The 16,859-nt window shown below is 37.1% G+C and overlaps 1 protein-coding gene across 1 annotated transcript; it reads left to right on the forward strand.

The window, feature by feature from the left end:
* Window positions 1–1,051: 1,051 nt before the first annotated feature.
* LOC119074392 (phosphate carrier protein, mitochondrial-like) lies at window positions 1,052–4,609 on the forward strand. The gene is made up of 5 exons (XM_037180512.1): window positions 1,052–1,166; window positions 1,505–1,771; window positions 1,868–2,037; window positions 3,252–3,592; window positions 3,684–4,609. The coding sequence occupies exons 2-5, from the start codon at window positions 1,564–1,566 to the stop codon at window positions 4,030–4,032; spliced, it is 1,068 nt and encodes a 355-aa protein (XP_037036407.1). The 5' UTR covers window positions 1,052–1,166; window positions 1,505–1,563; the 3' UTR covers window positions 4,033–4,609.
* The last annotated feature ends 12,250 nt before the right edge of the window (window positions 4,610–16,859 follow it).

The following is a 16,859-nucleotide window of genomic DNA, read 5'->3' on the forward strand; positions in this document are numbered from 1 at the left end:
TGTGCGCAGCGTGAATAGCTGTTTTTCTCCACGAAATTAACTCTTCAGAACAAAAACAAAGTGACAGTTGCAAAAAGGCCCATGAGACAGTAGAACGAGAATTGAGAAACAGTTATTTATGCAACCTAGTGATAAATGCTTTTTAGGCACAAGATGTGTAGATTGTCACTCGAGGTCGCAGACCGAAACGTGGGGAAAATAAGGTTACTTTCACCGCACGGATGAAAAATACTTTATGGGCAAGGATAGCACTTTTTGATCAGACGAATACAACTGGTCCCGAGGTTATACGTCAAAATGAAAGAAATTGCATAGAAATTAAAGCAGGAGTTGCTTTGAATTTTAAGTGAAAACATTTTTGATTTTTTGACAGTTGACCACGAGATTAGTTAAATTTACCTGATTTGAGTTTTGCATTAACATAGTGTTCACGGAGAGCGAAAACCATCAGTTAAATTTAACTGATCTCTGTGGGGCAGCTGTCAAAAATTCACGAGTGAATAAAACCATTGACAGTAAGTTCATCAGTTTCAATTTCTATGCTGATTCTCGCATTTTGCTTATCAGATAGTAAAAATTACCTGTTTTATACACAAAAAAAACTCTTTGCCGGAGATTTGGTATCATTTAGTATAAATGTATTCTTATGGTTTTGTAAGCCATATCCCAGGAACTTAAAAATTGCAGATTTTAAACCGAATAGAAATCTTAATTTCAGAGTACACTGAACACTAAAGGCCAATGACTTTCCTCGTTACAATAGCATGGACTTGATATTCAAATTGACTGTAGGAAAGGTTCGAGGTTGTGTACTGGTGAGAAGTTAACAGCGTCATCGTCGATCACTATATCATTAGACACCCGACTTTTCATACTAAATAATTCCTTCTAAAGTATATTCAAATTGAATCTCTCACTACATCTCGTATACACCACCAGATGCTACAGACTGACATTGCTCTCGTTCCTCTTTCAGTCATAACTGTGTCAGTCAATGTAAATGCGAAACATTCAAAAAATGAGAAGTGAACAGAATTGATCGATGTTACAATGACAGACGCAGATTAAAATGAGAAGTGAAACCAACTTCATACTGAAAAGTCATTCACGTACATTATACTCTTTTAAAACCTTGCTGTGGTTCCTGACTGAAACCGTGTCGAGATGTGAGTTAAAAATTAAATATTTTTTGTGAAAAAGACGCCCAGAATCCGCTTAAATCTGTGTTCAATTATGACATAAGTGTCATATGATTACAGCTATGAACGAATGTAGTTCGTTAACACTCAATTTTTCCAAGAAATTGGATTATGTAATCGCACTTGGCAATATAATCGATTCACGCTGTTCACCAGTGTACACTATTATACGGCCAACCTTGAATTCAATTTTTTTTATCTTGCAGTACTGTCACAAAGCCGCGGAAAGCTCTGTTCTAAATTCATTTTGTGTTATGAAATCACTTTTTTCTTAAAAAAAAAAATTTTCTGCGTTTCCATTGCAGATTTTTGACCATTTATCGTGATCGACCTGTGTAAAATCCCAAAAAAAAATCCCGAAAAAATGTTGTTCTCATCGCTAATCGAATCAGCACGTCAGTCACCCTTTAAGGGTCCATTTTCACGTGCCGAATGCGAATCATCGTCTACCAGCAATCAACTAGTCCCCGGACGAAATATTGCCGCCGCGGCAACTGCTTCTGGCGACTCATGTGAATTTGGTTCCACAAAATATTTCTTGCTCTGTGGTCTTGGCGGTATTATCTCTTGTGGTAAGATCCTTTGCTGAAAAACCATCACGGGCTTATGCACGCCCATGATTGCTGCTCGATTATGTTGTTAAACGACTGTTTCGTTTTTGTGTCTAGGCTCTACACACACACTGTTGACGCCACTCGATTTGGTCAAATGTCGTCTGCAAGTCGACCAAGCGAAATACAAGAATTTAATTCATGGCTTCAAAGTGACATTGGCTGAAGATGGTTCTCGTGGTTTGGCTAAGGGCTGGGCCCCAACCGCATTCGGATACTCGGCGCAGGTAATTTTGTTTCTTCTTAATCTGGAAAATTTCGTCCTAAGTTACGTAATTGAAACGGATTATGCGGTCGGTAAAAACGGTTCCGATTGTAGTCGCTGATTTGATCGTGACCAAATGCAATTATCGTATCAATGCAAACTATGAAACCGATATGACGTGTAGGTGTGAGTAGAGATAGATATACTGTAAAGGTCACGTGACAAAACGTAGATAAACTTTGATTTAGACAATGATTCGCTCAAATTGCGTCGATTTCGCAATGTATCTTCAACGTCTCTGTTTAGCCGAGAAGACCATAAGATCTTTAAAGATAAAAGAGCCCATGTCCGTACAAGCCACTGTTAGATATTTTGCCAAAATTGTTAGTCACAGGGACGACGTTTACTGTGTCACGCTTGTTTTTCAGCGTCAGGAGGCTAAACCTCTAGTATCTGTCTCTTGTGTTAACATAAAGGCTTTAGTGTCACTTGAAGAATGAAAAATTTAATTTTGGTTCCATGTCCTGTCACGGTTGATTAGTTGAAAATTTGATTAGTCTGCAAGACTCGCATCATGTTCGGGTTGACCTGATTCAATTTTGACCCGAAGCTGATTTCGATCCGAGCCGGAACTGAACCTGAATTGGTTCGACTGACACCTGATCCGAACCTGAACCTTGACTTTCGGATTTGTCCCGAACCTGATCTGAACCTGAAGTCTACATTTAACCCGAACAGGATCCGCACCTGAATCAGGATGGTTCGGGTGTACCCATATTTTCAGACAAGGAATCGCAAATTTGCACGAAAAATTTTGGGTTATCTGAACCCGACTTGATTGATTCTGCAAATTTCAGGCTCGGGTCAGATTCGGATCGAACCAATTCGGTTGAAGTTCGGCTTGAATATGAAATCTTAGTTCCGGTTGAAATTAGGTTCGGGTTCCGGTAAGCATTACTAGTTTGGCATAACCGATCTTCCAATAGAAATTTAATTCAAACCAATCGAACCTATGACAAGTATGAAACAGACTGAAAAAATCTTCCTTCATTTCAATATCGACTACTCAACTGCACTACCACCACTGGTGGAAAAAATTAGATTTTTTTTTTTAAATCGATTCGAATGGACTTTTCCATCAGCGATCGCCGCTTACGAAAACATATGAAGTTGTCCAATCAGTTCCCTTGCCAATTACCGCACAATCAGCTTAACTAAATGTCAACACCTTTCCAGGGTCTCTTCAAATTCGGCCTGTACGAATACTTCAAAGTCTACTACGGCAATGTCATTGGCGACGAAAATGCGTTCCTTTACCGCACCACTTTGTATTTGGCTGCATCGGCATCGGCCGAATTCTTCGCCGACATTGCATTGGCTCCATTCGAAGCAGCCAAGGTCAAGATTCAAACCACTGCTGGCTTTGCCAACACTTTACGCGAAGCTGCACCAAAGATGTATGCCGATGAGGGAGTGACTGCTTTCTACAAGGGCTTGGTACCGTTGTGGATGCGACAGATTCCATACACCATGATGAAGTTTGCCTGTTTCGAACGTACCGTCGAATTGTTGTACAAGTAAGTGTGCGTCCGCTTCGAAATGCGGATATTGTTTGCACAGTCGCAAAACGACGGAACGATCTCTAACTGCCATTTTCGTTACCCACAGACATGTCGTACCGAAACCTCGTGCCGACTGCAGCAAAGGCGAACAATTGGTGGTTACATTTGCCGCTGGTTACATTGCCGGTGTTTTCTGTGCTATCGTTTCGCATCCAGCTGACGTTGTCGTATCTAAGTTGAACCAGGCTAAGGGAGCGTCCGCCTTCACGGTGGCAAAGAATTTGGGCTTCTTCGGTATGTGGAACGGTTTGGTTCCGCGTATCATTATGATCGGTACACTGACCGCACTGCAGTGGTTCATCTATGACGGTGTTAAGGTCGGTTTCGGTATTCCACGTCCACCACCACCAGAGATGCCAGCATCACTCAAAGCGAAATTGGAAGCCGGCAATTAAAGTTGGATGGAGAAGAAACAACGTTGCGATGATGTGAGGCGGGAAAGTGACTGTTAGAGCAATTTCAACTTATTACACAACACACTACAGACACACGTTTATTTATTGAAAAACCAAAAGAAAGAGAAAATTCATCAGACAAAATCAATTGAAAAGTTCGGCAAACCGTTAACGGAAATTTAACTAATTTAGGTCGCGCAGGCTTACGTAACTAGAAGAATCGAAAGATTGAAAGAGAAGGATGGAGAGGGAGAGGGAGCATTTAATTTAATTTCACAAAGCAAACGAAAAACTTTCTTAGGTTCGTCGTAGCAATTTACCGTTTAATTTAATGTCTAGCCAAATTACACTCAACTTCAGTCTATTCCGTAAAATACGAAACAAAAAAAAAATTATTTTATTTTTCTTTGCTTGTAACATTCTGTAACATTCTGTCAAAATATGAGAAGCATTTCTTTCTATTTATTTTATGATTTTTATTACAAACGCAAACAGGTCAATTGTATTATTTTGTTGATGAGAAAATATAGAAAAGAGAAATAAGCGAAAATAAACTCAGATCATAATTTAAACGAAATCGGCATTTTTACTTTGGACGTTTCGTCCATTTTCCAAAAAGAGAATTTTCGACACAACGACGGAAGAGCATCGCTTTTATCACTCTTCGATCGACTGGTCGATAAATGAATAATCAGTCAAAAACCCCTTAAAGGGTAAATGTGACGCAAGTCCTTTATCTTACTCAGGCCCGTAGCTACGGCTGGGGTGGGCACGTCTGAGCCCACCCTGGCGAATGAGAAAAATAATAAAGTTGGGAAAAATTTAAAAGAAGTTAACAGTCTTAGTACAGAATGTGGATTTTATCATTGTTGCTTTCGTAACCTCAGCAGCTAAAATCCTTTAGTATAGTACAAAAGTACTCATAAAATACCTCCAAGACTCAAGACCAAAAACTTACCTGAATTCAATAACTAATAATGATGGAAATTTAGTCTTGACGAGTGTACGATACTAAAGTTTTGAACAAATATGATGAAGTCGCCTAAAAAAGTAGAATACTCAAAATAGCAATCACTGCTAAAATGTATGATTTAACAATGTTGAATCAACATTTCAAAAAGCGAAGAATTGATACTCCATTAGTTTAAGTTTAGTACACAAAATTTAGTTTAGGATTCCTAGATGTTTGCAAAAATTATCATTAACGAAAAATTTGGAAATGATTTTTACCACGGCAGAGTAAAATTAACCAGGCAGGAGCGGTTCATTTTTGAAACGTCTAATAAGGAACCTAATACACTGTTTGAAAATTAACTCAAATGAAAACTGACATAAATTGAAAAATTTTATTCGCCAAACACAAAGATAATACAGGTCTCTAGTCAAATCAAGCGCTCGTGCCTGGTTTACTTTACTCTGCCGTGTTTTTACGAGACAGGGAATTTTCTTTAATATAAGGTATTTGACCGATAGTTGGGAGTATCGAAATATTTTCAATTTCGAAGAGCAAATATCACTTTTACAGTAATTAATTAATTTTAAATAGATTTTTGCTTGCATTCAATGTTGTCAGTACATTGAGACTTACGTTATGGTGTCTATGGCTTGTGGTATTTCATATAAAATCGACAGACCAATAGTTGGAAACGTCATAGTACAAATTACGGGCTTCGTGGACCGTCATTGGGATAATTTTTTCAACATGTAAATTTCCTTAAGCATCTCACGATAGCACTCGCAACTCTCGGTTAAATACCTATATCACCTTGCACTAAAACTTCATCAAAATTCATTTAATGACATTTTGAGTAGGTCGACTTACCCACATATTTAAGATCGTAAAGAATATAAGCCAGATAGCGAATAGGACAAGTTTGATATTTTTGGAATATCTATGAGATATAGTAGCAATTGTAGCAATTGAAACTATAACCAATGATAGGTAGACATGGCTAGGAATCTTCCCGATGGTGATAAAATGAACAAGGTCAAGATGTTAAAATAAGTGCTAATTGTTGCATATAATTGTTCGCCAGATCAGAGGCCACCAGTACGTAGATTAATTAATTTAACTTTCAATTAAACTTTCCATACATTTTCTTTAAAAAAATCTCTGGAACGTGGGCACCCAAAAGAACTTTTTTTTTAATTTTTCGAAAAAACTGGAAAAACTACATCGCAGTGTTTTGATATGTTAATTTAGTAGCGCAGGCCTTCATTTTATTTAAGCCAATAAAATGAAAAATCGTAGGGTGATCATTGACAAAACACTAAATTTGTACTTTGATGCCTCATCCTGACTCACAGTTACAACCTTTACGAACAGACGATATTTTTATTAGAAACGTATATCAATTAGGTTCCAAACAAAGTTTTTTATTTTTCTTCGATGCAGAACATTATTATAAGATACTTTGCCTCGTATTATATGCCAAAAAAATGTTTACTTTTTTTTATAAGCCATTTTGAAAACCCAAAAAATAACGAAAAAAACGAATTGACGAAACGAAATACACTCCGGAGTGTATTCCGATTCGAATTTTCATGATTTTTTGCGTGTTCAAAGTGTTCTATAAAAAAAATTAAACATTTTTTTGGCATATAATACGAAGCAAAGTATCTTATAATAATGTTCTGCACCAAAGAAAAAAAAAATTGTTTGGAACCTAATTCTCTACAAACTACCAGTAGATCAAAATCGACCTGGTCACTTAATTCTGGTGTATTATTTTTTTTTAATTCATGATTTTGAAATTTCCAAATTTTCCGAGGGTCGGCCCGAGCCCTCTTGTTTAAAGGAAAAATTCTTTTACGAAGTGACCACCTCCGATTCAAAAAAAATTTTCACCTGGAGGATAGACGTCTGAAAAAAATTGTATCTACCGTGGTTTTATTAAGTAGTTTCCAAAAAAATCGCCTGCGGCGCACTTCACATTATAAGTATTTTTAATTACAAACAAAGAAAAATTGTATCGGGCTTGAGCCCACCCTGAGATTTCGCTCTAGCTACGGGCCTGATCTTACTTACAAAACAACTGATATCGCTGAGGGTGACGCATTGTGCGCCGTACGCAAAAGTCTTATCCACAAAAAGTTTTACAAAAAGAAATTTGCGTCACAAGTGGCAGATGTTGAGGAAATTATTGTTAGAAAAATGGTTGAAAAATGTACTGAAAGAATTTACACGGAAGAAAGCCGTCACATTTACCCTTTAAGGGGTTTTTGACTGATATCAATACTTTTGTAAGTTTTAAGGTTAAAGCGCCAGTTATTTTTTAAGTTTTTTTTAAAGACGAAGAAAGCATTTTTATATGTCCCGTAACACAAAAGATAATACCAAAACCACATTTGAAACAGGAAAATCCACCTACCCGACAATTTCATATATGCCACTGTTTTCTGCTTCTAAAACACTGAGACTTTGTCGAAGACACCGATTCTCCATCTGCCAAACATTTCAAAAAAAAGTCTAAAAACATAAAATTGAAACACTTTTCCAGTTTTGGTCATTTCGTCCGTATTCTACTCCCAAAACTCTGAGATTTTGCCGAAGACACCAATCCTCCATCTACCTGGCCAACAGATAGCTCTAAAAACCTAATTGAAACAGAAAATTCCAACTTCGCGACATTTCTCTCCAATACCGTCCAATTCTACTCCCAAAACTCTGAGACTTTGCCGAAGAAACCAACCTTCCATCAAATACAGTTCCCGAGATAAATCTAAAAACTGATAATGGCCAAATTTTTCCAGTTTTTGTACATACTGCCCTATTCTACTCCCAAAACTCTAAGACCTTTCCGAAGCAACCAACCCTCCATCTGCCACAGTTCCCTAGATACGTCTAAATACTGATAGTGACCAAATTTTCACAGTTTTTGTACATACTGCCCTATTCTACTCCCAAAACTCTAAGACTTTGCCGAAGAAACCAACCTTCCATCTGCCACAGTTCCCGAGATAAGTCTAAAAACTGAAAGTGACCAAATTTTTCCCGCTGCCCAACATACACCGAAAATGACTAAACTTTTTCCAGCTGCCCAACCATACCACGATTTTAGAAACCAACCTAGTGGAAGTTAATAATACTCGACAGGCTAATGCTAGTAAAACTGCTTAGTAGATCCTATTTCCTTGATTTATGTACTTAGTTGTACTGAATCTATGGGAATTTAATCTGAAGTATTTGGTTCAGCTTTGGACGTTGAATTCATTTATTTATCATTTTTCCACACCATTTCCAACAAGAAACATCCCAAAACAACACCCATGACCATCCATTTCATGCACCAAAATATACAACACATACACATGCAAAATGGCTTTTATATGTATGTAGACTTTGGGGAGCTCCAGCTCCCAAGATATGAGTTTTTTCCAACTTTTGAAAATTCCATTCTTATTTTTGGGCCAATATTAGCCTTTTAGCAAAAATTTCAGGAAAATCTATAGAAACGTTTAGGAGTTCCTGGATCCACTTTTCCATGGGAACTAACTAACTAACTAACGTAGGCGATTTGCATTATCTGAAAAAACGAAATTTTGCTTATTTTCATACAAAAAACATAGCTAACGCCGACCCGTACGAAACACCTATTCGTATCAAAAGCCTTTAATGTGAAACTCTTCATTTCTTTTACTTCATTCTCTACTGAAAAGCTATTCTCCCTTTAAAATCAGTTACATTATCCACTCTTTGCCTTGTTATCATATACAACTAAATTGCCGGAGGCAATATAGACAGCCCCGTACGAAGACAAATTTCATAAATTCCTATTTAAACAGCTATATACCGCTATATTTACCTATATTTCACTATAAATAAACATTTCACAGAGGAATATGCTATTATATAGCTCTATATAGCTGTATATAGGTATATATAGATGTCCATATATGGAATGCCTGAAGCACCCGACACACATAACAAATTATTTCCATGTTAACAGAAACTCTCTAAGTACCATTTTTCCCAAGATATATCACTTTTAATAAAATCCAATATGGCCGCCGGCAGCCATTTTGTTAGGAGACCGGAAATAGTACCGACGCTTTACATTAGTTAATACCTTTCAAACAAAAAAAAATTCATGAAATTCGGTCAAAATTTACTCGAGATATTGTCAAAATACACCACGTTCACTGTACTTCCGAGTAGCCAGATAAGAGCTCACTCCAAGAGACCTAGCTCACGCTCCGGAGAACATAATTTCATAAAACTTTTTTTCCCTGATTGGTACGGTCAATACCTATCTAATAAAGCTAAAACAGACGAAATATGTTCAAATGTGGCCGACCTACAAGCAAAAACTGCTTGCCGCCCTGTGCCTGTTCCACACCAAGGGGTCTAACTCACGAGTCGGTCATCCGATTTCCATAAACTTTTTTTTTGTCGATCGGTATTGTAAATACCTTTTATTTGACGTATCACTTACAAGTTTAACGTTTAAATGTCCGGAGATATCTTCGAAAAACCGTAAAGCACTTATTGGGCCACAGCACGGGAGGGGTCGATCCAAAATCACTCATCTTCGAACTTAGCCTGTCTTTTGACATTACCAAACGGGAAAAAAAAAAATTTCAAAATCGGATGCGTTTTACTCAAGTTATCGTGCAGACAGACAGACAGACAGACGGAGAGACGGACATTTTTTTTTTCGCGGATTTGGCATCTCTAGACAACCACAATAGGTTTCCCCTTACTCAGGGAGTCCAATTCGACGTGTTACAAACGTATGCGTAAACCTATAAGACCCCAGTACTTCGTACGGGTCTAATCAATATTTCGAAGTTCAATATCTCGGCCAATTTTGAAGCTGCAGTAACGTGTGATAGCTCGTTGAACTCGTATGGATTCCTAGATACCCTAGTTTAGGCCATTGAAGCCAAGGGGAGAAGTCAAAAAGTTGCTGTAAATATGCTCAATATCCCCAAAAAAAAATTTTTTAAAACTTTTTTGGTAGTTGCGTCACGCCCGCTTACTAACGTGCGGGCATGATCTTCCAGTCGACGATTTGTTTATCAAGGGAGGTGCGGTAAAAAATTAGCGAAATAAGCAGTCTTGCTTGCTTTCTCGCCAACATAACTACTGATCGACAAACCTGATTTTACTAAAATTTCCCGATGTTTTCCGATTGTAAATACGCCGACTGTTTTGAGACCGAACATAAAAAAATGTGAGTTGCGTTGTTTACCTCTGTGCTTACCTAACTTACTACGGGAAATGCTCCAAAACAACGACAGAAGTTGGGAGTCAAGTTTCCGGAACAGTGTTTTTGTTTTGTCGGTTTTTCACTGGTTCACAAGTATATCCCTGGATAGTTTTACTCAAAAATGGTAAGCAATGAAAGGCATTGATGAGACGAACAAAATACCTTATTTTTAGAAAAGCAGGTTTGTACATACAACAATAGCCTATTGGCAAGAAAGCAAGCAAAACTGCACACTTTTTCTGTTTTCCCGCACCTTCAATATTCCGAAGGTACAAAACTTTATTTTACCTGGAAAACATATTAATTCCAGGGGTGGCGTTATCTAACATGCAATAATTCGTCAAGTGATATAAAACAATAAAACAAACAAAGCGGAACAGCTTTTCCCGTACCCAATGGTCGCGTTAAGCGAATAAGGAGACTATAGATTTCTGCTTCGACCTCAAGCACTAACAGCGATCACAGACTAGGAGAAAATAGGAAATTCCAACAAGAGCGACAATTGGCAACCGGAGCGAAGCGAGAACTGCAATTAGAATTTTCCATTTCTTCCCGAGGTGAACGAACACACAATTTTTAATCCGTCGCACATATCAATTTGTTTCACCATTTTGGTCGAAACCATATCCCATCAGGAAAGCCAAAAACACTTGGCGAAGCTGGTTGCTAAAAAAATCCCTGATGAGGTTGCGTTTATCACAAAATTGTTTCCGATTCAATTTAGAACATAGCAGCATCCGATGCGTTCATTTCATTTTCATTTAAAGTCGACTTAATACAAGTGGATATATCACATAGAGTTACAACAGTAATCACTAATTTTAATACTCCCTCTGCAAATATACCGAAAATGGTCTACATGTTCCGGAATAATGTCACTCTCTTTCTCTCTCTTTTTTTAATCCAATGCAATGCATACATAAGACAATTATGAAACGATGAAATATTTCCGATGCTTGATGGGCTCAGTGTACAAAATTCCCCACAAATAAAAACACTTCCTAAAACATTTACAGATATTCGTGTCAGCACATTCCTTAACCTGTTATAGACGGTAAGTATATTAACAGTTTTCAGGGCGGCATGTGATTTTTCTTCAGAAAATAGTGAAAAAGTGATCAAATTTTCCGAAAATAGTTGGTATTCTCACTATCGATTGATTTATAAAAAGTGACCGAATAGTGAACAAAAACCAGCTCTAAAACGTAAATTTCAAACACACACTTTTGCTTTCTACTAAGAAAGAGTAAAGTACACTTTAGCACTTGTTAGCAGCAGGCGGGAGGTTTAAAAATCTTGAAAAAGAAGCACGAAATTCGATTATGATTTATTGGTTACTTTATTGAGACAAAGCCTTTTTCTTTATCACAAAGTGTGATTGGGAGATCAGAAAATATTAATAAACTTAGTTTTGACGATTTGACTAAGAACTTATTATCTGATTACTTGTATTTGTCCCTTAAACTGACATGACTCACAAAATGCAACTTTATTTTTACAAACGTTTTTTTAGAGCAAATATATCTACGAGACGATGAGTTATCAAAATAACTCCATAATACTTAAAACTCAACGGCACATGTTTAAACAGACACTTTTATTAAATCGATAATATCTGAATGTACCATAAAGGACAGTAAAGGAAGGTGATCAAAAATTTAGAATTGTTTATGGGAAAAATAAAATATCGAAGTTATTTCTCGCTTACCTCATCAAACTGAAAGATTGCTAAAAACAAGAGTGACCAGTCCTTTAAAATTGTTTACCTTCGCTTGATTCAAATAGTACATTACTTACCAATGGAACAAATGCTGGAAATGGCACTGCTTGTGCGGATTTTGGCGATCGAATCGTAGCCGAGGCTGGTAAACACACAAGAATTGCCATTTACACCATTTATTCCATTGCCAACTTGGCAATGCCAAGTAAGGTATTTTACTCAAAAACTTGATTTAAAATTTAAATATAATTTTACCTCACGTTCCTTTTTTGAACATGATTCCTCGATAGATTAGGTTTTTCAATTGTTATACGTACATCGGTTTTCCACATTTAGTTTAGTTATCCGTAGATACACTTTTTTAGTCGAAGCCGAGGTCGAAGCTTGTGCGGGTAAAAGCAAAATAAAATCTGGTTTTTGACAGTTGAAATTCAATTGTCAAAAACTAGACTCGATCATTTTATTTTGCTTTAATTTTATTCCGAAAACGTACGAGTAGAGCCGTAGCTGACACAGCAGAACATAGCTCATTTGAGAGGTATTTCAATTCATTATAAAGTAATAGAAGCATTGGAAGCAGAAACTAAGTTTTGTATTGTCAAGGTCCAAAAATAGAACGAACCTTTGAGCATTTTTAAGGATAAAAAAATCCCTCCCAAAAGCTGATTTTCACTGTTCCTCTATTTTGAATGTGTTTTTTGTTAAATACAATTGAATTTATGTCAAAAAATCGCATCAGCTGGAGGTTTTCCAGGAGATGATTTTCTCCATTCATGTATAGTCACCCTATTTTTGAACCTTGTCAACACAAAAACTTAAAATGTTTTAAATTTCTGCTTCTTAATATATTTTTGTTTGAATGTCGTATGGGGATGGGGACATCTAGATTGCGTTCACAATAAAACCTTTGCAGAAGCATCTGTAGGATACTGGTCGTCTTACCAGTCCCAGAATACAGCTACCTTAGGCTACTTTCTGTTCAACAAAAAAAAATTCTCAGCGAATTTTATTTTCACATGGGATAAGTGGGCTACGACTAAAAAACAGAAAAACTGAGTTGCCCTAATACGTAGGAAAATCGGAAAATTTTCATATAAGGTAACTGACTGAAAGTTGACCTAATTTGACAAATCTCAAACACATTGAATCGTGAGTTGTCCTATCTATACAAAAGTCATAGGACATATCACGGTTTATTGAATGTTGAGTTGACCGATAATTTTTTCTTCATACAAATTTACACGGAAAACTTAAGATCACTTTTCCACTAGGTCAACTTTCAGTCAGTTACCTTTCTACGTACATCTTTGCGCCGCAGGCAAATTTTGTGATGTCTTTGTGTAATAAATATTTAGTTGGAACAAGAAATGGTTCCGATTTTCAATACTTCTTTAAAAAAAAGTCAGAATTAGTGAGAAAAGTAAGTCACATGCCGCCCTGAGTTTTACTATCTGATGAAGTAATAGTCATTTGATCGAAGATATTCAGTGATTGATTTCAGAAATCTTTTTACTTCATTTGTTTTGAACATGCTTTTTGCTACATAAGACCTGATTAGTCAGAGCTTTTCGTTTATCATTGTTGTCATTGTCGAGAACAGATCACAGCCGCCTGTAACAGGTTAAATCGAAAAGGTCCATTGTGTTCAAACATAAAATCAAGCAAAATGAAAATCTCTGAGTAATATGTGGTCTTTTATAGTAAAATTCATGTAAAAAAAATGAAGTACTAGATTTGAAATCATCCGATTAAAAATACTTTGATCGATGGAAGTAATAGACCCGATTATAGATCACTAAAATGACCGCTGGCGTGACGATCGACGGTTCGGTTTTGTGTGCAAACTAATGACAACCAACTTTGCTTCTAAGGGAATTCCCCGTATTTAGTTCATTTGCATTCATTTCAAAGAATTGGACGCACTCACTTATTCATTACTATGTGAAATTGTGAAGTTGGTTTCGATTAGTTTGCACACTTTTCCCCACCATTTCTCACGTTTCCGTCATCAGTTTCACCAAACGAAGAGATCTATGATACTAGTCATATGTTTGCCGTCTGTAACAGATTAATGAAATTCTAGTTAGTTTGATCTCTAATTTCGCGACGGCTGAAGCAGAAATCATTTCGCAGTTTAATTGTAACAACTCGTAAACGTTTTGAAGCAGAGACTATGGCAAACGTTTCTCTTTATTCTGGACAATATTGGCAAAATTGTGACCACCTGTGGGCTGGATAGAGCAAAGCATTCGTTGCAGAAATGTCTAGCCATTAATTCAGTCGTACGATTGCACTGTGTTGACACTATCAATGCCTTGTAGAATATATGCAAGGATGCCGACAACAGAACTTCGAGAATATACAGGTATAGTGTAGGTCGATATGTAATTCCATGCGATTCACGTTGTTAAGAAATTTTCTTTGTCTCATCCTGTTTGCCATAAAAAGTTGTTAATTTTTTTTCTTCCGGAAAATGGAAAATCGTTTTTACCGGGCGGATAAGCCATTCATATGAAAAGCTTTAAAGTCGAATATCTCTGAAAATGCAATGTATTTTTGAAAAATTTCTTCTGTTCTGGTAAGTATGGCTCATTACTGATATTTCATGGAAGAACTTTTCTTTGAGGAGTCGGTATTAGGGTTCTGCCAAATAGTGTCCTGGAATTTCATCAACCTCACTGTCCCCATGAAAATTTCAATTTACTTTTACGAAAGCTTCTTCGTTTGACATAACTATTTTATTGGTCCCCTACCAGCATCAAATTATCTTTGTGTGTTTATGGAGTCACCCATCCAAAATAATGTCGAATCCTGATGTTTCTAGCCCTTCTTTGTTCTAGACACTAGACATTTCTTATGTTTTTGGCCATTTTTTCGCTAACATTAGGACTTTTAACAAGTTTGAAGTCACCAGAGGTCACTTCCTAAAAATAAGTCACGTCTTCATGGTCCACTGTCTTCCCTATCCTAGAACTATATATAGTTCTATAGAACTGCATGGAGTTCAGACGATTTTTCTTCAGACGATTGCATCTTTGACCATTATGAAATTGATCACGACGGATATGTTCAATAAAGTGGCCACACTGGGTAAATTTCACTGGAGTGCAGAATTTGCAACAGCTGATCCTTTACCAGCTGGTGCTTATGCTATTCATATCTCGATTCATATGTGAATAATGTGTTTGTCAGTTTACTTACTTACACGTGTGTGGGTGGAATGATTCGGCTAATACACTACTCCATAGAAATTTACCCAGTGTATGTTTCTAACAAGGAATGGGTGACTTTACATGCAAGGTGTGAATATATGGGGAAATAATAAAGAACAATTTTTCTAATTTTTCGACCCTACTCGACCGATGTCCTGTATTATTTGTTTCTTTTCGTAGAGCTCATACCGACAGAATTAGCTTCTTAATATTTGTCATCGCCGTTGCATGTTTAATTGGTATTACGTCGGAGCATTTGCCGCGCGATTCGTTCGCTTTAATATTCACAAAGTGATTTTTCGTCGAAGCAACACTTCGACTCTTCTTGGTTTGCATGCTCATGAGGTTCTCGAGTCTCCAATCACTAACACATTCCGCAATGCTTCCCACCCCAAACAGTGGAGACGTTGAGCTACGTAAGTCACCTGTACTGGCCGCTGTTTGTAAAAATTCCGTCACTTTGTCCCTTAAAAATTGATCCAAAAAATTCGTTTCGCATGCAACATCAGGATTAACTTGCTTATCTAACTCTAGTATCCAGGAACGGTCCGTCGACACGAGCGTGTCCAGATCTTCCTCCATGGTCACTTCACGCATTGACTCCTCAGATACGGTCGATTTCATTGTCTTAATTGATCTGGGACTTCCTCTGGGCATTGCACTGGGACTGGGCTTGGAATGGTCGACAGTTTGTTCGCTCAATTTCTTAATACGACTCGTTGCGAATAGATCTTGGACATGGACAGTTTGCTTTTGCTCGAATTGGAAACATTTTGCGAGACTTTTTTGATATTCAGAGAGAAATACTTGTAATCCTTTGGAGCTGATGATTGCCTGCTTGTTATTTTCCATGTGGAGTATGTTACATCGCATGTTGTAGTAATTGCCGTATTCTTGTGAGAGAGACTTGTTGGAATTACTTTTAGATTTACTCTGAGCGACAGGCTCATCATCCGAATGACTAGCTAAATGCTTGCTTTTCACTTGTATCAGCGTATGTATGTCACACATTTCTCTTGCCTTTGCTAGACGTTTCTTTGTTGTGGCTGCTAGATGCTCTATTCCAGCGTGTTTTCGACCGTTTCTTAAAAGTTTGTTCAATTTTTCCAACTTCCCTTCCAGCTCTTTAACTTTTTCGAAGCGGATCGTGTTCAAAGCGATTTCAGCCGATTCTTCTTCCGATTTTTTCTTTGGTGGACTTCTCGATTTGTTGCGTTGGTGTTCCGTTTCAGAGAGTCGATTCGACATTGTGTCTCACGAGTGAATTTTGATAAATTTTTTTCTGTCAATTTCTTATATTTTCAAAACATTTAAACGAACCAAAAATCGCAATTTACAAAGAAAATTGAAAAGTGAATGGACTCTTGGATGAATAATGAAAAACGCAAAGGTCACAATCTACTACTTCCTTCGTTAGATATATTCTTTTCCAGCGACAATCATAAATCCATCTTTGATAATATGGTACCTATAGGTAAATGCTGTTTGCGCTCAAATTTAATATATTTTTTGTAGAATTTTATTAAATTTCTAGTACATTTCGTCCCAAATTACTAATGTCAACCCTCTATTGTTTTGTGAACCAACTTCACAGCAGCGCTCGCGATAATTTTCATTTTCGTAGGGCTTCCGGCTTCGCAAGTTATAGTAGATTACATGCTACATGCGTCGAAAACCGTGCTT

Source organism: Bradysia coprophila, unplaced genomic scaffold (assembly GCF_014529535.1).
Source record: "Bradysia coprophila strain Holo2 unplaced genomic scaffold, BU_Bcop_v1 contig_151, whole genome shotgun sequence".
Taxonomy (NCBI): domain Eukaryota; kingdom Metazoa; phylum Arthropoda; class Insecta; order Diptera; family Sciaridae; genus Bradysia; species Bradysia coprophila.